The sequence below is a fragment of the Lactuca serriola genome, chromosome 4, assembly GCF_051521515.1.
Source record: "Lactuca serriola cultivar US96UC23 chromosome 4, Lser_US96UC23_V15, whole genome shotgun sequence".
Taxonomy (NCBI): domain Eukaryota; kingdom Viridiplantae; phylum Streptophyta; class Magnoliopsida; order Asterales; family Asteraceae; genus Lactuca; species Lactuca serriola.
In genome coordinates, this window is record NC_136411.1 from 176009322 (window position 1) to 176035250 (window position 25929).

General features: G+C 34.7%; 1 protein-coding gene, 1 long non-coding RNA gene and 1 other non-coding gene across 4 annotated transcripts; all 3 read right to left on the bottom strand.

The window, feature by feature from the left end:
- Positions 1–8201: 8201 nt before the first annotated feature.
- LOC145102961 (uncharacterized) lies at positions 8202–10899 on the bottom strand. The gene is made up of 2 exons (XR_013706326.1): positions 10688–10899; positions 8202–8484 (listed from the first exon to the last, which is right to left on the bottom strand). It is a non-coding gene; the product is annotated as an uncharacterized LOC145102961 (long non-coding RNA).
- On the bottom strand, positions 10402–10550 carry LOC145049131 (small nucleolar RNA snoR135). Its single transcript, XR_013683245.1, has one exon. It is a non-coding gene; the product is annotated as a small nucleolar RNA snoR135 (small nucleolar RNA).
- Positions 10900–14046: 3147 nt separating the features above from the next.
- Positions 14047–19498, bottom strand: LOC145102962 (NADP-dependent malic enzyme, chloroplastic-like). 2 transcript variants are annotated; one of them, XM_079040488.1, is made up of 19 exons: positions 19343–19498; positions 19035–19229; positions 18518–18819; positions 18308–18428; positions 18141–18215; positions 17903–18054; positions 17491–17662; positions 17307–17402; positions 17135–17206; positions 16916–16999; positions 16735–16833; positions 16595–16642; positions 16222–16275; positions 15925–16113; positions 15775–15852; positions 15618–15692; positions 15105–15195; positions 14895–15023; positions 14047–14263 (listed from the first exon to the last, which is right to left on the bottom strand). In XM_079040488.1, exons 2-19 carry the CDS (start codon positions 19059–19061, stop codon positions 14175–14177), a joined length of 1953 nt encoding a protein of 650 aa, XP_078896614.1. In that variant the 5' UTR covers positions 19062–19229; positions 19343–19498; the 3' UTR covers positions 14047–14174. The 2 variants fall into 2 exon arrangements, with proteins under 2 accessions (XP_078896614.1, XP_078896615.1); XM_079040489.1 differs by lacking the exon at positions 19343–19498 and having other exon boundaries at positions 18518–18810; positions 19035–19300.
- Between the last annotated feature and the right edge of the window lie 6431 nt (positions 19499–25929).

Below are 25929 nucleotides of genomic sequence, written 5' to 3' on the forward strand. Positions count from 1 at the left end.
ATCTGCTGTCTGGCGAAACCTTAGTATTTTATGGCGACAAACCCGGCGCAAACCTTCGTATCATCTCGAGCATCCAAGCTCAGAAATTCTTGCGAAATGAATGTCGTGCATTCCTTGCTCATGTGGTCGATGTGAGCCAAAAAACGAAGGACATTCAGAACATTCTAGTAGTACGCGACTTTCCTGACATCTTTCCAGAAGAACTCCCAGGATTACCTCCGCAACGTCAAGTCGAGTTCCGAATCGACTTAGTTCCAAGGGCTACCCCAGTAGCCAAATCGCCCTATCGTCTAGCACCTGCAGAGATGCAAGAACTGTCCGGTCAACTTAACGAACTGCTCAGCAAGGGCTTTATAAGACCAAGCTTCTCACCCTGGGGAGCCCCAGTCTTATTCGTCAAGAATAAAGACGGATCGTTTCGTATGTGCATCGACTACAGGGAGCTCAACAAGCTAACGGTCAAAAATCGTTATACGTTGCCTCGTATCAACGATTTATTTGACCAACTTCAAGGGGCGAACTTCTTTTCAAAAATCGACTTGAGATCCGAATATCACCAACTACGAGTGCTAGGGGAGGATGTTCCAAAGACAGCCTTCCGAACTCGTTATGGGCACTACGAATTCGTAGTGATGCCGTTCGGATCGACAAACGCACCCGTTGTATTCATGGACTTAATGAATAGGGTGTGTCGTCCTTACTTGGATCAGTTCTTCATCGTCTTCATCGATGACATACTTATCTACTCTCGAAGTCAGGAGGAGCATAGTCAACATCTGCGTCAAGTCCTCGAAACATTACGTTCGGAGAAACTCTACGCGAAGTTCTCGAAATGCGAATTTTGGATTCGACGAGTCGAATTCTTAGGGCACGTGGTTAGCGAAGAAGGTATACACGTGGACCATTCCAAAATCAAGGCCATTGAGAACTGGTCAGCACCGAAGACGCCTACAGAAATTCGTCAATTTCTAGGCCTCGCTGGCTACTATCGTAGGTTCATTCAGAACTTCTCCCGCATAGCGAAACCTCTGACAACACTGACCCAGAAGGGCGTGGCCTTTGACTGGGAAGAGAAATAGGAAAGAGCATTCCAAACGCTCAAACAAGCCTTGTGCACCGCACCAATACCATCCCTTCCAGAAGGAATAGAAGACGTCGTCGTCTATTGCGATGCGTCGAATCAAGGACTCGGATGTGTTCTGATGCAGCGAGGTAAGGTCATCGCCTATGCCTCGAGACAGCTAAATACACATGAGGTCAACTACACGACCCACGATCTTGAACTAGGAGCAGTTGTGTTTGCTCTAAAGATCTGGAGACATTACTTGTACAGAACGAAAAGTACTATCTTCACATACCACAAGAGCTTACAACACATATTTGACCATAAGGAGCTCAACATGAGACAACGACGGTGAGTCGAGCTACTCAGTGATTACGAATGTGAAATTCGTTATCATCCGGGTAAAGCCAACATAGTAGCTGACGCCCTGAGTCGGAAGGAATATTCTGGTCGTAGAGTCAAATCATTGACTATGACTATCCATTCACACTTGTCCACACAAATTAAGGCAACTCAGCTCGACGTTTTGAAGCCTGAAAAGGTGGCGGGTGAATCCCTAAGAGGGATGGATAAGAACTTGGAGGTTAAGGGTGGCGGAGCTTATTATTTCATGGACCGGATCTGGACCCCGAAGCTCGGTGGTTTCAGAGACTTGGTCATGAACGAGGCGCACAAAACTCGTTATTCCGTGCACCCGGGATCAGATAAGATGTATCTGGATCTCAAAAAGTTATATTGGTGGCCGAACATGAAAGCAGAGATTGCTACCTTCGTGAGTAAATGCCAAAGGTCAAGGTCGAATACCAGAAACCCTCCGGTCTATTACAACAGCCTGAGATACCAGAATGGAAGTGAGAGCGGATAACTATGGATTTCATAACCAAGTTGCCCAAGACAACGGGTGGACTTGATACCATATGGGTCATCGTCGACCGATTGACCAAGTCTGCACACTTCCTGCCGATCAAAGAAACATACAAGATGGAGAAACTTACAAGGACTTAAATTAGAGATATTTTACGACTGCACGGTGTTCCTTTATCCATTATCTCGGACAGAGATAGTAGATTCACTTCGAGGTTCTGGGAGTTGTTACAAAGTTCCCTAGGAACTAGGCTGGACATGAGTACAGCCTACCATCCACAGACCGACGGGCAAAGTGAGAGAACTATCCAAACCTTGGAAGATATGTTGCGAGCCTGTGTGATAGACTTTCGGAAAGCATGGGATACTCATTTACCCCTTGTCGAATTTTCCTACAACAACAGTTATCACAAGAGCATAAAGGTTGCTCCATTCGAGGCCCTCTATGGTTGAAAGTGCAGATCCCCTCTGTGCTGGGCTGAGGTGGGTGATACCCAGTTAGCTAAAGGACGAATTCCTGAAAGCACTCTCGCGGGTCCGGAGATCATACGGGAAACGACGGAGAAGATCGTTCAAATCCGTGAACGATTGAAAGCCTCCAGAGACCGACAGAAAAGCTACGCTGATAAACGTAGGAAACCGTTGGAATTCCAAGTGGGTGACCGTGTTCTATTGAAGGTCTCACCCCGGAACGGATTGATACGCTTCGGAAAGTGTGGAAAGCTAAATCCAAGGTACATTGGGCCTTTTGAGATTCTCGCAAGAATCGGCCATGTAGCTTACAAACTTAACTTACCGCGCGAACTCAATAACGTGCATTCTACCTTCCACGTATTGAACTTGAAAAAGTGTCTGTCCGACGAGACTCTTGTTATTCCACTCGACGAGATCGAGATCAACGAGAGCCTCAACTTCGTGGAGGAACCAGTAGAGATCATGGACCGAGAGGTCAAGCAAACGAAACAAAGCCGCATCCCGATTGTGAAGGTTCGCTGGAACACCAAACGGGGACCGGAATTCACATGGGAGCGCGAGGATCAAATGAAATTGAAATATCCTCATCTATTCGCTTAGTTATCTGTAAATACTTTATTTGCTTAGACTTTAATTTCGGGAAGAAATTACCTTTTAACGGGGGGATGATGTGACAACCCGAAATTTTCATTCGGTCAAACCCTAAAAGTCAATCACTTCATATTATAAGTCAATTTCATTTCTATTTGTTTTTAACAAATTTAAAGTTTGTTTGACTATTATAATACTTATTCTTTAAACGAACGGGTGAAAGGATGTGCCGTCTCGAGTCTTGAAATTTCAAAACGGCGAGTACCACGTAGCTTAGAAGTTCACGGCCAAACTTTTATGTTTGGGCCGTAAATTACTCCAAAAACCGTAAACTCATGCTTAAGCATGAGTTTACTCCCCAAAACACTTCACTTCTCATTTCCACTCTCAAGAACAACTCCCAAACACTCTCAACTATCATCCCGATTTTCACCCGATTTCCCGAAAACGTAAGTATTTCTCGACTTGATTAGTTGATATATCATAACAACTAGTGTTTATACATCTTTTCATCCATCCATTTTTGTGTTTTGATTAGATTTCCAAAACACCAAGAACACACACTAGTGTTCTTGGACTTTTAGCTCATTTCAAGCTTCCAACTAGTAAGTATTCCTACCCTAGTGTATTGTAAGGCTTGTTATACATCATTACGTCAAGGAAGTGTCCCAAGAACACTTCCCAAAACCGTAAACACCAAGTAAGGTGCCTTAGGGTGCCTTAGTCCTTCACAATGCCTTAGGGACTTGTCTAGATCCTTCCTTGATGTGTTTATCATATGAAAAGCACCTAAATCTCCCATTTATATGTGTTTACGGTCTGGGGATCTCCCAAAACCGTAAACACCCCAAAGTGGGTATAAATGGCCCATACTCCTTCCTTTTGCCTAGAATCTAACCTAGGCTATTACCTTGAAGTGTTTAGGACTTGAAAACATCATAAAACTGTGTTCCATAGGAGGTTACGGCAACAAACTCATGGAGAAATGGTCCATGGGCCGTAAACTCCATTTATGAGTGTATTGATGCCACAAAACACTTCCTAAGGCTTAAACATGAAGTAGGAATCCTTGGATTGGCTTAGAAGGCTTCAAACAACATGTGGTTAAAAAGAGTGTGAGCTTACTGCCGTAAACTCAAGGGTTTACGACCGTAAACTCTTTTGGTTATGACCACAAAACCGTAAACTCCCTAATGGAGTTTTCCTTGAACCCCAAGCACACTAGCCCTTCCCTACAACACTTAGATGCAATCCTTGAAACTTATAACACTTGTTTAAGGTGTTTAGCATGTCCTAGGGTGTCTTGAATTTGTTTATTAGTTGTTTAAAGACTAATTGGATACATATATGTGATATTATATGTTAACTAGGATCACAGAGTGTGTTCAAGACTTCACTTGACACCTAGCAATCCTACATCTTCAGTTCATCCGTACCACTCACCCCTTAATCAACGGTTTAAATGTTTTTAAATGCTTTTACGGGGGGAATACAAGTTGAATAGTTATAGTTATTATATCAATCACATGAGATTAATAACTACAAAACCAGTGATTTTCTTACTGTTCAAACTGTTTACTAAACTGTTTTACTTCAAATTGTTTTACAAACTCTTATACTTGTCAAATACTTTTACTTGAACTCTTTTATGCTTATTATCAAATGCATGCCTATGTATGTATAGTTATATAAACAATGTTTAAAGGGATTAGGAAGTCCAGCTCGCTTTATCTCATTTTCTTCGTTGGGATGTAGCTGTAGGGCATCGGTTATCCGTCTGAAGGTCGTCTAAATATTAGTTATATATTATGTATACATATATAGACATAAAAGTTCTTTCAACCAGTTCCATACCTTTGGGTAGCAAGGGTTTCACGAACATGATCATACATTACTAGTGAGCTACCATAGGGGTAGCACAGGAAGATACTAGTACTATTACTAACACAATGAAACATATAATGAGTCAGTTCATTCATTAGTTAGTACGAGTAGTACACACAGTACATTACTATACATGCTAGATAGGGAGAACACACAATACAACTAGTACACACAGTACATTACTATACATGTTAGATAGAGAGAGAACATACATTACAGCTAGCACACGCAGAACATTATAGTACATACAGGCTAGATAGAGAAAGACTACACTTAACAGTTAGCACATTCATTACATGTACTTTCATGCAGTTATGTGAACTATTAAACGGGTCATGACACTTCCTGCCATGACCGTTTTTGTATCCAAAATCTCCTTTATTGGGGAGTGTATGAGATTGCGTATAGATCTATACTGGATTGACTATCCTATACCTTGTTGCTCGCTACAGTGGGACTTGCAATTCTACGGGTGCCAAATGTCATTTCTTACGGCATCTTACATCGTCGTTTTACTAGAGTCGGTAGCAGGATACAAGTCGATCACATGTTACTTTGACCACCTTTTGTTTTAAGGTAGTTAGTACAACGGTAGTCACTTATTACAAATACTACTGTACTATAATATTTTTCCATTACATTCACTTCGTGAATATTCACACGATGCACGGTAATGTAAAAACTATCTTTTTGGTTAATGATAGTCAGAATTGCGAAAACACACACTCTTACAAGAGACACACGCACAGACACTAGATGCCTTGGTAGAAGGCTGCAGTTAGTAGGAAACATAGGGTTTTCTAGGAGAGTTCAAACATTTTACAAAACATTGTACAAAACAGCTTACGAAACATCTTACAAATGTTTTCATACAAACACAGACATTAATATACTTATGATCTCACCAGCTTAAAGCTGATACTCGCTTTCAAAATAACTTGTATTCTCAGGTCACCAGTAGACAGGTACAGGTGCCAGTTTTTTTGAGAAGATGGAGTTCGTTCAAGACTCTTCTTTTATTTTGATATGTATATTTTGGTGTCTATAATTTTGACAGAACACACATGTATAAAATTATATTATTAATGCAATGGATGATGTTGTTGCTTGTTTACTATTATTCATTGTTGTGATACTATACATGATGTCATCCGCCCCAGAATGTTTCCGCCATTCATGGTTTTGGGGTGTGACATCTCTCAACCGCCCCATTTTGTTCTTGGGTGTATGGGTAAGAAACACGATGATTGATTCCATGTGTGGTTAGATAGGAGGAGAAGGAGCGATATTCACCTCCCCATTCGGACTGAATGCTTTTGATTTCAGTTGAAAATTGTGTTTTAATCATTTGGTGAAATTGCACAAAGGTAGAAAAGGCTTTTGATTTATAGGACAGAAAGTAAATCCATATAAATTTTGTAAAATCAACAAATAATAAGAAATATATGTTTCCATTCATAGAAAAGAAAGGGGAAGGGCCCCAAACATCTAAATAAATTAAATCAAAAGGTTTACTAGAAGCTACATGAGAAGAAGGTAAATAAAGTCGATGACTTTTCCCCAGTTGACATGAGTCACAAACACTGGGAAATTTTAGTTGACGATATTGGTAGCTTGAAGGAGGAAAGCAATCTTCTAAGGAAAGGAGCATGTGGATGCGCTAAACGTTTCTGCCTGCCATGGACATTAATTCGAATGCCCGTGAAAGCCATGGTAGGGGATGATTTATTTGGTGCTTTATTGAGTGAAGAAGGAAGACGATAAAGGCCATCATTGATGTCCCCGTTGAGGAGTGTTTGTCCCTGCAATGACTTAACAACATAGTGTTTATGCCAGAATTCCATGTAGATATTATTGCCATTGGTGAGTTTAGAAACACTAAGAAGAAGTTTGGTAATGTGAGGAACGATCAAAACAGTTGGCAATTTGAGATTATGAATAGAAGTAGATGCAATATGAGAGATAGGTAGGTTTGTATCGTTCCCAACTTGAAGTTTGTTTGTGCCATGTTGTTCCTCTGCAACATTCATTTTCTGTAGATCGGGAGCCACATGATCTGTTGCACCGGAGTCGAAATACCATGACGGATCAGCAACTATGGATGGACTGTGATACTGAGCCATATGAGCTTGAGAAGCTTGTGAAGTTCTTGGATTCGGCCGTCGGGATGGATAGTCGATCTGATTGGACCTTTGCCAACAGTCTATGGCTTCATGACCCGGTTTGTTGCACAATTGACATTGAGGGCGTCGACGTCGGGAGTCAGAAGAGCGGTTGCCGGAAGATTGAGTAGATGAGACACCAAGGGGGTGTTTGGCTTAGCTTTTCACAGCCAAAAGTCCTTTTTGTAAAAGAAAAAAACAAAAAGATGTTTGGCAAACTAGTAACTTTTGGAGTTTTAATACAAGGAAAATCAATTTTTTGGAAAAGTCAGGATTTTCTGACTTTTTGTAACTTTTTGGAAAAGAACTTTTTAGCTTTTAAAAGCTAAGCCAAACAATGCGCAAAACTGTTGGAGTTGTACCTGCGCTGATTCTGATTCACATTGAGAGCTAAAGGGGCGGAGGTATTGGATGAAGAAGGAAATGCAATTGTTTGGCGAAGATGCTCCTGTTCGAGTCTTGCTTCTTCGTGGAGTAGTAATCCCATTAGGTCATTAACGGAGGGATTAGAATCTTTCATCATAAAGGCCACAGTGAATGGGCCATAGGAGGAATCGAGCCCATTGAGGATGTATCCAATAAGGTCTTCTGTAGAAATCGGATTAAGGTTCTCGGCCAAGGAGTCGGCAATAGCATGTTTCTTTTCAAAATATTCAATCATGGGTAGCGAGCCTTTTGACATATTCTGAAGTTGGGTCTTCATAGCCATACGTGTAGCATTGGTTTGGGCTTGCAAAGTTTTGTTGAGAGTAGTCCAAGCAAGATGAGAAGAGGTTGAACGAGCGACAATCGCCAGGGCACGTTCGGAGAGGGTCGATTTCAGCCACAAAACCACATAACGATCACGTTTTTCCACAATTGGTACTCTGGGTTAGCTTCAATGGTGGGTGTTGAATCTGGACGTTCAATCGTAAAAGTTTTAGCCAGTGGTTTGGGATCAAGAACAAAGGATTCAAGATCAAGGTTTCTATGGCTTATACAATAGTGGTAAGCCATAGACAATAGTTAGAGATTTCTCGCTTTATGCTGATTGTGGGGATTTGAAAAGACGAATTGGTAGCAAGCCCTAAAATGTTCTGATTTGTCGCCATGGAGAAGGAACACCAAGGAGAGAAAAATAATTTATCTGAGCACTGATACAATATATAGTTATATTTTAGAAGTAAACTGAAGCTGAATTCCTTATCTCAACATTAATTACAACAAAGGAATATATACAGCAGAATACAACTGAAGTCCTAATTATTTGGTACACATGTTTGACTATGAACAGGTCTTGTACACGTTGCATAAGAGAGCTGAAACAGGTTTTGAGCACGTGCTCATTGACTTTTGACTTAGCTCACCTCATCTTCTTTCTTCTCCGTCTTTGCTGCCGTCATTAACATCTCCAGATACAAAAAATAGGACTGTTCGGCCGAAAGCAAAATTGTGTTTGCTGAAACCCTACTTGTTGAAAACAGGATTTAATTTGTTGAAAAAAGAAAGGGGACTGAGAATTGAGAATAAACCATTAAGTTTCAATCCCCACAAATCGTTTCCAATAGTATTTTTCATTTTTTCAACTTTATTATTTTTCATTTTTTTAAACTTTCGTTTAGAGTCTTTATTTTTTTTTTTAAAATGAAAAATTGTTTAATATAAAATGTTTTTGTATTAAAAAATAAAATGTATTTATGTTTAAAAAAAATGAAGAAAAAATATTAGGGATGCTACCACTTCCTATTAATGCTAATATATTGTAAGTGATGTGGCAAACAAAAAAATGCATAACAATAAAAAAAAAAATTAACAAAATGCAATGAGGGCTACCACTCCCTATAGGCTAAGTATAGGCTAAGGATCAGTTGTAAGGTTGATCAATATTTGGGGACAAATGTCATGGAGGATGTAGCCTAAGGATCAGTTGTAAGGTTGATCCATATTTGGGGACAAATGTCATGGAGGGTGCCTTAGTGGCACAACCTCCACGTCTTTGCCATGCCAATAGATTATCGCCCTTTTTTGTCGTCGAAAAAGCAACTCAAAGGAACGCCACAGGCAATGGTCATATTATGACCATTGAATGTCATTTATTTTTTAATTGCTCATTTTTAACCTAAAATTACATAGCTTAAAACTTGTTTTAAGCAATTTCATCTCTTTCTTTCTGCTACGGAATTACACAAACTATATCAATTGATCAAAACCAAAACACCCCTCCTCAATCCTAAACCTAATCATCTCCTACCCAGCATGATTTTTGCTAAATACAAGTCTTATTTTATTTTACTTACCCAAGGTTCGCCACAATTGGTATTCCATCAAAACTATTTCAAAAAATTCCAAAAAACATTTTTGGTTCATCATCGTTCATATTAAAATTCCAAAAACAAATAATCTTTTAAGCAACTCCTAGCTATCACACACAAACATCGGTAGAGAATATTGGTAGGGAATGATAACGAAACTAAATGGAAAAAGCTTTAGGCAGTAGAAAAAAGAAAACCAAAGATACCTAAAGGGGGATATAGTCAGACAATACAGGAGAAAATTGCATTAGCAAAATCATGGAGCACTACGTCAAAAATCAACATTGATGGAAAATGATATGAAAAACAAATGCCTTTAAGAAAAATGGTCATAAATTTTCATACTGAAAAAAAGTTCATATGAAGAAAAACAACGTTGATTTCAACTTGGTCCGCTTAAGTTTCATCAACAATTTCTACCAACGATAGCAAGTGGTTGTTATTGAATAAATGTTGCTTGATAGGTTGCTTGTGTTTGAAATACAAAATGATAAAACCAGAAAATGTTTTGTTAAAATTTTATCATAGTCCCATAAACAATTCATTAGAAATATCGTGATGAAATTACAATGAATGTGAGGTAAGAAATTGCAGCGTTGAGTAAAATTAAATTAAGACTAATATCAAGCAAATACCATAGGAAATCTTACATGTTTTAGGTTTGAGTTCAGATTTGGTGAAAGGGTATTTGGATTTTGATCCATTGATGTAATTTATGCAACCACAAAACGGAAAAAATCGCATTATCAAAAAAAATAACGACGTACATCATAACAATCTTGTATCAACTCATCAAAATAATGAATCATAACCATAAAAAAAAACCTAGTAAAAATGGTTGTACTAAGAAAAACATATTTGAATGATTTAACTTGACATGTTTAAATTGATATTGGACAGAAAAACAAATATCTAGAACTTAAAAGAATTAGCCGCTATTTATTTAAAAATGCATAAACACAACAAATTTGTTGAAAATCCGTATTCTAGCCTTAAAACCTAAATCAAAATCTCACAACTTAACAATTCGAGAAAAAAAAATAGTGGATTAGTATGATAATATTAGAAGATAGAATATGGGAAAAATGATTGTTGAAGAATCCAATCAAGAAAAATGGAGCACAACTGCCCACCTTTCCCATGTCACATTAATGTTGCAGAGAACTCTTTCAGTCAAAGTGCATCAAATAGCACAACGCCGATACACACTATCTCTGCTTCTTAACTAATCCAGAATTAATAAGTAAACTACTCGTTAAACATCAGATGTTTTAGAGATTATCTTAATGGCGAATAACATGAACAAAAGAAAAAAAATCGAAGTATACATAAATAAAAAGAAAAGGAAGAATTAGAACCTAGAATCATGCTTCGCTGTTGAAGAAAGATGTGGCCGGTGGATGGAATAAATAGGAGAGCGCTAGGGTTTAATGTGATTGTGGTTTACGTGGGCTTGATAGATATGTTCTGGCCCATTTTATTTTATAATTTTGATGTTTTATATATATGAAATTATGAACTTCACTAAAGAGATTCTAGTCTCACTGCCTTTTTAAATTAACAAAATTCCAGTTCAATTTACTTTTTAGGTAGATTATACTTTATAAATAAATAAATTACATTCTACTCGGTAGGTTTTTTTTGGGTTGTCTTTAGATTTTAACCATGTATATTTTTATATGAAATTGAATCATATGTGATTGACATCTATTATATAAAATATCTAAAACATATTGACATCTAATATGACATAATTTGTTTATTTATCTTTAAATAACGTTGAGATCTAGTTCAGTGTTAAATCAAATATGACAATGCGTTGAAATATATTCCAATTAGGCGAATGCCCGCGCGTTGCGCAGAAACACCTATATAGTTGAAGTCTTTATAAATATATGATTTTTTAAATATAACAATAACATTGTTGTTAAATTTGATATAATAATTTATATATACTAAATTGATATAATATATTGATTATTTTGAATTATATGATAATATATACATTTATTATAACTTCATAATCTCAATCGTTTAAATGGTTTCTACCTGCGAGTTACAAATGAATAAAATTAACTATAATATATGATTTGATGTTATTTATAGTTGTTTTTATTGTTAGTTAATTTTTTAAAACTTATTTGCTTAATGTTTTAATTTCTATCATTATAATTATTTAAAACATCAAACATTGTTTTTTTTATTTTAAAGCTAACAATATAATCATTTATATAGAGTTGTTTTTAACTATTGTTATTGTAAGTTATTTTAAGCTACTTATTTAGAAACTTTTAACGATTATAAAAATATATTTAAGAAATATTTTAGTTAAATTGAAATTACAATTTAGTTTTTGTTTTTATCACTACAATTTATCACTTTTAACTATTTACAAAATATTCTTTAGTTTTTTTTTAAATGGAACTGAAATTTATATTTGAGTTGACATTGTAATGCGCAGAAACACCTATATAGTTGAAGTTTTTACAAATATATATTTTTTAAAATATAACACTAACGTTGTTGTTCAATTTGATATAATAATTTGTATATTAATTTAATATAATATATTGATTATTTTGAATTATATGATAATATGTAAATCTATTATAACGTTATAATCTCAATCGTTTGAATGACTTCTACTCGCGAGTTACACATCAATAAAACTAAATATTATATATGGTTTAATATTATTTATAGTTGTTATTTTTAACTAATTTTTTAACATTTATTTGCTTAATGTTTAATTTCTATTATTATAATTATTTAAAACATCAAACATTATTTTTTGATTTTAAAGGTAACAATATAATCATTTATATAGAGTTATTTTTAACTATTGTTACTATAAGTTATTTTAAGCTACTTATTTGAAAAGTTTTAACGATTATATAAATATATTTAGGAAATATTTTAGCTAAACTAATATTACAATTTAGTTTTTGCATTTATCACTATAATTTTTCATTTTTAACTATTTACAAAATATTATTTGGTTTTTTAGTGGAACTGAACATTATATTTAAGTTGACACTGTAATGTTATATTTAAATTAACAATTTAAGTATTTTGTCCAAACTGTTCAAAAATTGCAGCTTTAAACTGATAATGGTTTACATGCAACAACATTTTAAATCTAATAAATTAAGTATAATATGTTAAAATTTAAAGACATAACTTTATAAATAGAAGTAAAGATATTATTTTAAAATTGAAATTTAGTATATTTATGATTACACTTTAGGTTTGATATTTACTTAACATTATTAACCAACTTACAATCATTATTAGAAATACACTACAATTTATCACTTTTAACTATTTATAAAATAATCTTTGGGTTGTTTAAGTTAAATAAATTTTTTATTTAAGTTGAGTCTATAATGTTATATTTTAATTAATAATTTAAGTATTTTATACAAATTGTTCAAAAATATACCTTTAAAATGATAATGATTTACATTCAACAATATATTAAAACTAATAAATTAATATGTTAAAAGTTAAAAAACATAATTTTATAAATAGAATTAAAGATATTATTTTAATATTGAAATTTAGTTTATATATGAATACACTTTAGATTTGATATTTATTTAACCTAATTACCAAATTATTATTATTATTATAAAGAAATTGAAAAGTCATGGGAGTTTCAAATGAACGTGGTGAAAGGAAAAAAGAATAGGGGTTTCAAATGAATGAGATTCAAGAAAAAATGTTAGGTTTATAAGTATGTATGATGATGGTGTAATGAAAACTAAAGAAAATATTGACAAACTAAAAATGGGTCCCAACCATCAATATTAGAAAAAATGATTGAAATATTAAGTATAATAATTTTTTATTATTGATTGTCATTGTATGAGTTATGATATTAATCTTATTTTAATATGTTATTTTTACTCTTGAACATAATATACTTAGTAGTAGAAACTATATAATGTAAATATTATACAATGGTGAATATAATGAGCCTAATATTATATTAAATTGTTCAACAAGTACATTATATTGCATCACTTATTCCTTAATATAATGATGAAAGTTATTATATGATGTTTAATAATCGAAATGAGATGTTGAGCTGTAACAAAATATGATGGTGCCTAAAATAATGTTTGAAAAGCACTATATTAATCAATTATAATGGTGTTGGATGTTTGACAAGTTAACCAAAATCAATATACATAAGGGAAACAATAATGCATAATAGATAGTTTCACTCTATCTTTTATATTCATTCTAATTTAGATAGAGGGTGTGGAAGGTAACAAGGTAGATGGGTAGCATCACTTTTTGTATGATTTTTGTTTTTAATCATTATTGATGATACATATTTCTAGCTTTTATTCTAGTCTCTTTTATTTCATTTTTTTATTATTCACCCACCTTTGTTTGTCGTATTTTACATTTTTTTTTCTTTTTTACAGGTTTTTTTTGTATATGTCAGTCATCTTTGTGCTAGACTAAAGTAGCACAACATGATGATGCATAGAAGTAGAACTATCATATATTTCATATATTGCAAAAACATTTATCATTTTTCTTCCACTTTTTTGTGTTCAAAACAATTTCACAATTCAAAATTTGACTAATTACAAAATTAAGTAATTTAGTGTAAGGCCAAAAGGTGATTGTCCTATTAAATGATACCACCCATGTTCATTTTTGTGTAAAAAGACCTATAATCTAAGGTATCTAATAATGGTCATTTTCTGTTCAGTCTAATATAATATAAAAAGCATATAGAGGTTTCAAAAGATGACATAATTAACATACAAAACTACTCTATCTAAAACAACATAAGGAGCTGAATCAACCATTCTTTTATCAAAAAACCTAACAATAATTTCGATAGCTAGGGCTATACATGCAACTCTCGGCATAAGCTACCAAGTTTTCTGGTTGAGGAAGCCGACTTGCCAAGCCTACACACCCAAAAAAAAAAAAACACAATTTCGATTTAGCACTACTATTTCGTACTCTTAGATATCTAGAGTCCTGGATTTTTTTTTTCCAAAAATGCCCTTGAAGCAAGAAATTTTAGAACTTCATTTATCTAACTAACATGGTATCAAAGCAAACTCAACACATATACGTTATGTTTGGTACGCCACAACTAACTTATTTTTCTAGCTTTGTAGATTGTTATGTTCAACAAATCAAAAAGTAGCTTATTATCTATTTTTTTTAAAAAAAATCTTAGATTGGTGTTTTAACAAGCTTATGGTGTTCTTTTAAAATTCTCCCACTATAGCATTTACCATGCATAAAAATAGTTCTTTATCCATTCCCATTTATGTTATTTACATTTCTTACCTAGCTTATCTGCTACTTTTTACCAAAAGTCATTTTTTATCGGCTAGTAGCTAACTTTTCAGATATCAGCTAGTTTTCAGCTAGCAGAAATCAACTAGTTTTTCAGCAAGCAACTAGATTTTCAGCTAGTTTGCCAAACATAACCATAGTCTAATGTGTGTTAGGGTCCCACATAAGCTACACAGTCTCATCATGTACAAATGGAAAAAAAAAGTGATTTGAGTTAGAGGGTGATCTAACCAAGTTCATATGCTTTGGTTGCAACTTTAGCAGCAATATGAGCAGAAATCTTGCGTATATTAGTAAACGGAGGGTAAATTAGTCCATTGTCTAAATGCTCCTGTGTAACTTGCTCAGCCAAAGCTTCAGCTGTTGAAAACAAACACACATATCACTTAACAAACAACAACAAACATTAAACAAGAAGCTTTTTGCATTATGCAAACTTACAAGCTGCCAAAAGCATATCATCATGAACATGAATCGCCCCAGACATTATCAACCCCAGACCCAATCCAGGGAAAATATATGCATTATTCGACTGCAACAATAATCAATTCACAAAAAGTCAACATATATAATAACAAAATTGACCTAAATAGGAGGTGTATGATTACAAAATCACCAACTTTTTCACATGTAACACAAAATAACCACCCATTTCGCAATATTGATTTTGCAAATTGCGAAATTGCTTTATGGCTTGTCCCCACACAACAAGAAAACCTTAAAATTTGCAAAATGATGTCATTTCGCAAAAAATAATAATTTAAGGTTCGTTTTTCTGGTGGGGACCATTCATAAAGTTATTTTGCAATTCCCAAAAATTATATTGCTAAATGAGTGGTTATTTTTCGTGTTAAATGTGAAAAAGGTGGTAATTTTGTTATTATACAGATCCTATTTTGGTCATTTTTTTTGTGATTAACCCTAATTTTAGGGTTTAAGAAAAAGATCAAAAACCTGTCCGGATACATAGATTTTTCCATTATACTCAACAGGAGCAAAAGGACTCCCACTTGCAAATATTGCACGACCCTATAAAATTGAAAAAAAAAAAAAAGTTATATTATTAAGGGTAAAAAATTTAGGTCAAAATTTGGCAGGAAAAAAGTCAAACCTGGCTCCAGTTATAAGCTTGTTCAGCAGTACATTCAGATTGTGAAGTTGGATTGGAAAGAGCAAGAATAACAGGTTTCTGAAAAACCGATAATTGAAGGCTTAATCGAAGGGTAGTTTGGGTATTTTCGTATTATAAATAAACGATTACCTTATTAAGAGACGACATAGCTTCAATAACTTCTTTAGTAAATGTCTGTCCTGCCCCTGAAGATCCAATCAACACAGTTGGCCTGATCGTCTTGACAGCATCAAGAAGTTCTTTTACAGGTTCATGTTCATGGGCCCACGGTTTCTTGAAATGTTGAAGTGAATCCAACCGGGATTTAATAATTAGCCCCTAAAATAATACGATTTTTGTTAAAAATAAATAAATAAATAAATAAATAAATAATTTACTCAAAACAAGATGTTATGAAAAGAGTTTTTCATGTTTTTTAATCTTTACCTTTGAGTCAACAAGCCAAACCTTCTTTCGAGTCTCTTCCAATGGAACTTTTGTCTACATGATTACATACTAACTTAATACATATATATCATTTGATCTCTTTTTTTTTTTTTTTTTCTCTTTGTGTTTGTAAAATATTGTTTATTGGAATAATTATGATGTCGTATTTTAAAAATTGACCACCTTTTTGACCAATAGCACAAAAAAATAACCACCAATTTCTAGTTTGTCAATCTCAAAAAGTTGTGAAATTGCCTCTTACCAAAAAGGCGACAAAAAATATTAAAAAACATAAATCTATTTAAGAACGATTTTGCAAAATTGGTGATCAATTTGTTAAATATCACATCAAAAAGTTGTCAATTTTTTTTACCTGTTTTGATATCTCAAGTGCTATGAGTTCAGCAATGCCTGTGCCAGCCTGTAAATAAATAAAAGCTCAAATTTAAACATATCTAAAAAATAAAATTTGACAAAAAAAATGTAGAAAAAATATTATTATTTTATTTTTACCTCTCCAGCTCCAAGGAATAGAAATTTATGGTCAGCCAAAGATCCACCAACTAATTTTAATGCAGAAATAAGCCCTGAAAGAACCACTGATGCTGTCCCCTAAAACAAAATCACAAAATCTTAATAAATATTTGCCAATAATAAAAATACGTAATAAATCAGAATGCCTATATATATATACCTGTATATCATCATTGAAAACAAGGTGTGTGGAACTGTATTTTGCAAGAAGATCAAATGCATTGTGATTAGCAAAATCCTCAAACTACAAAACAAAGATCATAAAAATTGAGAATCATTTGTTGGAGTATGTAATCAATATGTAGAACGAAAATCTTGAATACTTATTTAATATATTATTATTATTATTATTATTATTATTATTATAAATGTTACTAACCTGAACAAGAACTTTCTCACCATATCTTTGCTTCACAGCAGACATAAACTCATTCATAAGTTCAGCATATTCCTAGCAAATATAGTTATATTACATTATAACCACAATTTACCTCAATAATCTATAATTTTTTTATCGAAACTTTTTTTTTAGCAAAACGTAAAAAGTCAACCTGCCCTTTTGCTCTTTTTTGCCTCAAACCAATGTAGAATTCATCGTTCAACAACTTCTCATTGTTTGTGCCCACATCTATGGTTATAGGCAAACACTAAAAACATACATGATTTTTAGCAATCGTTACATGAAAAAAAATAAATAAATAAAAACATAATGTTTTATAATCTTTGAAAACTTACAAGTGAAGGACGAATTCCTCCAAGAGCAGTATAAAGAGATAGCTTCCCAACGGGTATTCCCATACCTTGGCAACCGAGGTCTCCTAATCCCAATATTCTCTCTCCATCCGTCACTACAATCACTTGAATATCTTTTTCAGGCCAATTCTTTAGTATTTCGTGAATTTTTCCCCTATGAAAAGATAATTAGTTACAAATTACAAAAATACCATTATATTTCGGGTAGTTTTGTGTACACTCGAACCATAAAAGTTTCAAACATTTGTATTGTTTTCCAAATTAACCATTTTGAATGATTAATTTGGAAAATGTTTGAAACTTTTATAATTTTTAGGCTATGTATGGCATTGCCAAAATTGAAAAATTACCAAAAGTATTAATTAAATAGATTTAATTGATATCACAAACTCACTTGTCTTTTAAACTAATAAATAGACCCTGTGGGCGCTTGAAGATACTTCCGTACTTTTGGCATGCTTCACCAACTGTTGGAGTGTAGACAATTGGGAGAAGCTCCTCAACATTTTCGATTAGTAGCTTATAGAACAACGTTTCATTTTTCTCCTAATTAAATCACAAAAAAAAAAAGTAAAAAAAAATTGTATTCTTGATGAATAGAATATAGAATAATGAAATACTTAAATGGGTACCTGAAGATCCATCATGGCTTGGTATTTATGCAAAGGTACTACATATTGTCGAATGTTAGCCATCATCTTTTTAACCTGGGTATCGATATTCGATAGTATTAACTTTTTTTTCTTTTTGCATTTTCAACCATTTTGTAAAATTAAAAATCAAGAAAAATGAATAATACTTGAAGATCTTGATTAACAACAACTGGAGGAAGTAGCCCACGTATGTAATGAGCATCCCTTTCTTTCTCACTGAATGCTAAACCTTTGTTGTGACGTGGGTTTCGCAGCAATGAATACCCACTACAAAAAGTGATCAAATTTACCAATTTCACATCAAATCGAAAGAAAATTTTGCATCTTTTTTACTTTTCACTGATATTTGTGATCACCTGGCAACGGAAACAGACCAAGGGGTGTCGAATTGCTCATCTGTAGCTGTATCCTCGCCGTACGCGTCCTCAACGCCACCGCCAACGGCGGTGGGATGTTGTTTCGATGTAGGGTCGACGACTTCGACGGCCGTCGGAGCATTCAACTCGTTTACAACGCTCTCCACTGAAACGCTGACGTTTCTTTCCAGTCGGGTGTTCGAGTTCATCATCGCTACTACCTTCGGAAGATGAATTGATACTCTCAACGATTGTGACTGCGTCATTCTTGAAATCCCCGAAAGGGAATTGTTCTGGTGCAACTACAAAATGAGGTTGGATTTAAACAAATAGAAATTGCCAAAACAAGATAAAAACATTATCTTTATCTTAACAATCGGATTTCCAAGATTCAAAGCTGGAATGAAATCGTCTGCGAGATTGTTCGATTCGAGCCAAAATCCAAAGACATTTTCATTTTCAGACATAAATCGCAGGAGAAAACTAAGAAAATACGATGCATGATTGTGAAAATTACCTTGAATGAGTTTCCTATCAATGCCATCTTAACGAAAGAAACGGAGAACGAAATGGGGGTTTTAAAATTTCTCCGGTGAGTGTATGAGTATCCCTTTCGTCTCCAATCTCTGGTTTTTATGAGGGATCTTCTGGGTGTTGTCTACTGTTTAAAGAAAGATGGCTGTAGATTATAACATTCTGCTTCTGCGCATCTCTGAAACGAAATAAAAGTAAAATATTCAGAAATATAAAATTATAAACTGTCGAATGATGATATTACTGAATAATGTATTCGATTCTATATAAAGGATGGACGGATGCGCATACTCCTCGCATTCACAGTAGGTGAAAAAACAATGGGTTTATTTGGGGAAGGTCGATTTGACTGGAACGATTTCTTGAAATTTGCAACCAAGATTTCGTCTTGTTTGTAAACATATCTGACGAGCTGCTCTAACAACTAAGAGAAGTTGCCCCACCCACAGAACTCAACAATTTACAGCTAGACGCTAGTTTTCTTATGAAGACAAACACAAAGTCATAAAGTATTCATTTCATTGTCCTTTTGCAATATTTAACTGAGATGTGATTATGAGATAGTAACATATCTTTAGATTTGTCCAGTATATGTCTAGTTATCGTTCTTTTAAAAAGTATCACGACAAGTTTATTTAAGAGTTAAAGGAGAAGTGAAACTTTGTTTTTTGGTTTGTTAACTTATAGCTTATTTATAGCTTATTAGCGGTGAAATAAAAAACTTTTACAAAAGTGTTTGTGGGATGACCACTAACCATTAAGTTTATTCCTACCACAATAAACTCATTTTTAAGAATTCATATCCAAACCCTTAAACTTAGCTTATTGTGGTGGAAATAAATAATAAGTAATAAACACCATTTTTTCCCTATCTTGGTTGTTTAAATTGTGTTTAAATACTGTCTATCATCCACAAGATGTGCTTTAGAGTTCGTTGGTAGCTGGGATGACCACTGACCATTAGTAGAATTTGCCTACAACAATAGTTATATCTCAAGCATCAAGATGTCTCCTTATGAAGCATTGTACAGAAGAAAGTGTTGTATGCCTTCTTATTGGTTAGAAGCTGGAGAAAAGCACTTTGTGGGGCCTGAAATTGTTCAACAAACCGTTGAAAAGTGAAAATCATCCGAGAAATAATGTTAGATGCTTAAAGTCGTCAGAAAAGTTATGTAGATCTGAGACGTCGACCTATAACCTTTGAGGTCGGTGATCAGGTGTTGCTTAAATTCTCTTCATGGAAGGGACTTATCAAATTTAGTAAATGTAGGAAACTAAGTCTGCGTTTTATTAGGCCGTTCAAAATACTTTAGAAGATAGGGAATCAAGAATACAATATTGAGTTGCCAGTTGAACTATAATGTATTCATAACACCTTTCATGTTTGTTACTTGAGGAAGTGTTTGGGAGGAGAACCCGATATGATCGCACTTTCAAAATTAAGAGTCGATGAAAACAAAAGATTAATTGAAGAACCTCACGTGATTATCGATCATAAAATAAAGAAGTTGCGACAATATGATTGAATAGTACTGGTGTGATAGAAGCATACTATAAGGCTAAACCTTACGTGGGAAACATAAAGTGATATGGGGAGTCACTATCCATAACTGTTTGTTGATGTATGATTCTGAGACGGAATCATCCTAAGTAAGTGAGAATTGTAATTCCTACATTTTTTAAGCATTACGTCAAAATGTTCTTATTTACGTTAGTTAATAATGTAAATTTTCTTATAAAAAATAAATAAGAATTGTTCTTAGACTATATGTGTTTATGTTATTTGTATATTTATTATGTACATGTTATATGGATAAATATTATGGTTATATAATATTTGTATAAAATCCTATTATAAAATTAACAAATTGTGTTAAATAACATTTTAATTTAAAGATTTTTAGAATAAATAATCCATATGAAAGTTGTATTAGTCATAAATACGAACTTGTGAGTATAAAGAATGCAAAAAAATTGACGTCGTATAAAGAAGTTATGAATTTGTAAGATCATTTCACTGTATATTCCTTATAAATATTAAAGTGAAAATAAATTACTTTTAGCTACAATAGTCTTGATGAAAGTTGTAGTTCATGAAATTACGAAACCATAGATGTAAAGACCGCCACAATCTGACGTCATATGAAGAAGTTATGATTTTTCAAAGATATAAAGTGTCACACCCCAAAACCGAGAACGGCGGAAACGTTCTGGGGCGGAGGACGTCATGTAAAGTATCACAACACAGTAAAAGTAAACAAGTAAACAACATCATCCATTGCATTAAATATATAATTTTAATATAAGCGTGTTCTGTAAAGTTATAGACACCAAAAATAATGTAAATCAAATTAATAAGATGAGTTTTGGATGCGCTCCATCTTCTCAAAAGCTCGCATCGGTACCTGTCTACTGTCGACCTGAGAATACAAGTTATTTTGAAAGAGTTTATCAGCATTAAGCTGGTGAGTTCATAAGTATTTAGTGTCGGTGTTTGTTATCAAAACGTTTGAACATGGTTTTAAGTATGAGTTTGTAAAAGGTATGTAAATGTTTGTAAGTGTTTGTAAAAGTTTGAATCTCCTAGAAAAACCTATATTTTCTATTAAAGTAGCCTTCTACCAAGGCTTAACTGTTCCGTATGTTCGTTTGTTATAAAAGTGTGTAATTTCCCAAGTGTAACTATCATTAACAAAATATAGTTTGTACATTAATGTTTAAGTGAAATAATCACTAAATATATGTAAAGGGTAAATTACTGTAGTACTGTAGTGTTGTATTATAGGAACTATTGTTGTACTAACTACCTTAAACCGGATTTATATTAAGGTATCATGTGATTAATTGTACCATACTATCGACTGGATAAACAACGACAAATGTAGGTCGTAAAAAGAAATGACGTTTGGCACCCGCAGACCTGCAGGTTCGGTTGTAGCTAGCAGCAAGGTGTAGGATAGTCAATCCATTATAGATCTATACGCAAACTCACGCTCTCCCTTCAAGAGACTCTGGCTACAACTCGGGCCATGACATTTAAGTCATGCTCCGATTCATATCACAATAATCAACGTATTCATGTATATGTAATGTAATGAACTGTTCTAGTATAGTTGTATATGTTCTTTCTCTAGTATAGTTGTATATGTTCTCTTTCTAGTATAGTTATATATGTTCTCTATCTAGTATAGTTGTATATGTTCTCATAGTATAGTTGTATATGTTCTCTTTCTAGTATAGTTGTATATGTTCTCTATCTAGTATAGTTGTATATGTTCTCATAGTATAGTTGTATATGTTCTCATAGTAATAAGTATTGACTCATGAATGAACTGACTCATTGATCTAGCAATAGTATAAGTATGATCCTGTGCTACCTCGATGGTAGCTTACTAATGATGTAACTAGTACGCATGAATATGGAAGCACTTTTATGTCTATATATGTACACATGATATATAATCAATATTGAAACGACCTTCGGACGACTACCCGATATCCCACCAGACCACATCCAAATCGAGGAAAAGGAAACAGGGCGGACGACCTTCCTAAGCCTTTTAAACATTGCTTATATAACCATACATATACGGGCATGCAATTTATTATAAGTATAACAAAGTTTAAGTAAAAGTATTTGATAAGTAAAAGAGTTTGTAAAGCAGTTTGATAAACAGTTTGAACAATAATAAAATCATTGGTTTTATAGTTATTAATCACATGTGATTGATGTAATAACTATAAGTATTTAACTTGTATTCCCCTCCCCCCCTAAAAGCATTTAAAACATTTAAAAGTATTTCAAAGGTTAATTAAAGGGGTATGAACTCACTTGTGGTGAGTGGATTTGATTGAAGTGTCGGATACTGTGCTAGGTGGCAAACGGAGACTTGTTCACACGCACGAGCCTAGTTATCATATAATGAGCATATATATAACTAATTAGCCAAATAATAACTAATAAATTAAGTTGGGACACTCTAGAACATGAACACACTTTGTATAAGTGTTATAAGTCCTAAGGGTTGCATCTAAGTTGTCGTGGGACAAGGCTAAAGGGGTTTAAAGTTCCCAAGGGCCTTATACTTGAGTTTACTCTCCATATAACCTCACACACGGAGTTTACGGTTGTAAACTCTTAAGTTTACGGCCGTAAACTCCAAGACTTAATGTCCTTGGTTGTTTTGAGGTGTTAAATGATCCCTAGAAGTATTCTAACTTGGTGGTTTAATCCTTGGACTAGTTTAGGGCATAGAAACACTCCTTTGAGGATTTTATGGCCCCAAGGCCAATTCCTTTGGAGTTTACGGCCGTAAACTCCCTTGGAATGAGTTTTTTGATGCTTTCAAGTCCCTTGCACACGTAGTATAGGTCTTAGACTTTTATCCCAAGCATATGAAGGCCTTAGGCACACTTTGGTGCCTTTGTTTGATGTTCACGGCCCAAGAACCTTATTAGGGCCGTGAACTCACTTTGAAGGGTGTTTTTGATGTGTTTTGGTCCTTGATTTAAGTGGAAACAATTCCTAGCAAAAGTCTAAGGCTTTAGGTGCCTTAAAAGCACCCTTTTGTCCATGATTTTGGAGTTCACGGTCCAAGAACTTCTTGGGCCGTGAACACCTAGATCTTGGTGTTCTTGATTGTTTTCTAGTCTTAAACACACTTATATACAAGCCTAAGTTCGTTACCTAACATGGGGAAAAGACTAAGTAGCATTTAAGCCACATATAGGAGTTTACTCTCCAAGAACGTTCTTGGGCGGTAAACTCCCGAATTTCACAGATTTGCTATGTAATCTATGTTATTAAGCACATAATAAGAATTATAAGACAACTAGAGAAGTGTACTCACGATTTGGGACGAAAAACCGAAGATCCGTGAGAGAGAAATGACTTTTCTCTAGTTGGAAATGCGAATAATGAATGAATTTGGTTCAGAATTCTATTTATAGTCCTGAGATATTTTTGGCAGAAAATATTTTTATTCCCGAAATGATTTCTAATATAACAGAGTGTTGGAGTAACAGTGTTGCACGAAACCCTAATGCATCCAATCTCCTGATATTTCCTGAAGTGTAAACCCTAGAGTACTCAAACTTATACGGAAAAGTCTGAAAATTAACTGTGACTGTTATAACTTCTATTGAAGTGATATTGTTTGTACAGAATGGAAATTTCGGGTTGTCACATCATCCCCCCGTTAGAAGGAATTTCATCCCGAAATTAGAATTTAAGCAATTAAGAAGTTACAAATAACTAAGCAAAAAGATGATGGTATTTCAGTTTCATCTGATCCTCACGTTCCCAAGTGAATCCGGTCCTCGCTTGGCGTTCCAGCGAACCTTCACGATCGGGATACGGCTTTGCTTCGTCTGCTTGACCTCACGGTCCATGATCTCTACCAGTTCTTCCATGAAGTTGAGGCTCTCGTTGATCTCGATCTCGTCGATTGTGATTACAAGAGTCTCGTCGGACATACACTTTTTCAAGTTAGATACGTGGAATGTAGAATGTACGTTACGGAGTTCGTCGGGTAGGTTGAGTTTGTAAGCTACGGGGCCGATTCTTGCGAGAATCTCGAAAGGCCCTAGGTACCTCGGATTAAGCTTCCCACACTTACCGAAGCGTATCAAGCCTTTCCAGGGTGAGACTTTGAGAAGGACTCGGTCTCCCACCTGGAATTCCAAAGGTTTCCTTCGCTTATCAGCGTAGCTCTTCTGTCGGTCTCTAGAGGCTTTCAATCGTTCACGGATCTGAACGATTTTCTCCGTCGTTTCCTGAATGATCTCCGGACCAGTGAGAGTACTGTCAGAAGCTTGCCCCCTAGCTAATTGGGTATCACCCACCTCAGCTCAGCACAGAGGGGATCTGCACTTTCGGCCATAGAGGGCTTCAAATGGAGCAACCTTGATGCTCGTGTGATAACTGTTATTATAAGAAAACTCGACAAGGGGTAAGTGAGTATCCCATGCCTTTCCAAAGTCGATCACACAAGCTCTCAGCATATCTTCCAGTGTTTGGATGGTCCTCTCACTTTATCCGTCGGTCTGTGGATGGTAGGCCGTGCTCATTTCCAGCCTTGTTCCCAGGGAGTGTTGTAGCGATTGCCAAAATCTTGAGGTGAACCTACTATCTCTATCGGAGATAATGGATATAGGTACACCATGTAGTCGTACGATCTCCCTAATGTATGTTCTCGTAAGCTTCTCCATCTTGTCAGTTTCTTTGATAGGCAGGAAGTGTGCAGACTTGGTCAATCTATCGACGATGACCCATATGGTATCAAGTCCACCCGTTGTCTTGGGTAACTTGGTTATGAAATCCATAGTGATCCGCTCCTACTTCCATTCTAGAATCTCTGGTTGTTGTAGTAAACTGGAGGGCTTCTGGTACTCGACCTTAACCTTTGCGCAAGTAAGGCATTTACTTACGAAGGTAGCAATCTCTGCTTTCATATTAGGCCACCAGTATAGCTTTTTAAGATCCAGATACATCTTATCTGAACCTGGGTGGACGGAATACCGAGTGTTGTGTGTTTCGGTCATGACCAAGTCTCGGAAACCACCGTGTTTCGGTGTCCACAACTAATCGCACGTAGGGTTTTTTGGAATTTGCATTTTGTGTTAAGAATTACTCGACTTACCCTTTTGCTTGTCCACCTAGGATCAAGAAACTCGTTTATAGCAAATGCTTTGAAGCCATAAGACAAAGGTGAAATCCAGTACGCCCACTCCCACCAATTTGGAATCCGGATTTTAGGACGTATAAAACCACCCAACATAAATATAAGTAAAAGTACAACAGCTCCTCCTGTGTTAGAGATATTCATTGTCTTACAAACCCCAACAATTAGCCTAAACAGCCCAACTGCCACATTCTG

Bases quoted from the DNA above. Each gene is read 5' to 3' on its own strand.
- LOC145102962 (XM_079040488.1), bottom strand. From the start codon at position 19,061: ATGGCATTGATAGGAAACTCATTCAAG. The intron at 17,000-17,134 runs GTTAGTAACATT...TTTGTTTTGTAG, and splicing joins GTGAGAAAGTTCTTGTTCAG to TTTGAGGATTTTGCTAATCA. The intron at 15,853-15,924 runs GTAATCGTTTAT...TCGGTTTTTCAG, and splicing joins CTATGTCGTCTCTTAATAAG to AAACCTGTTATTCTTGCTCT.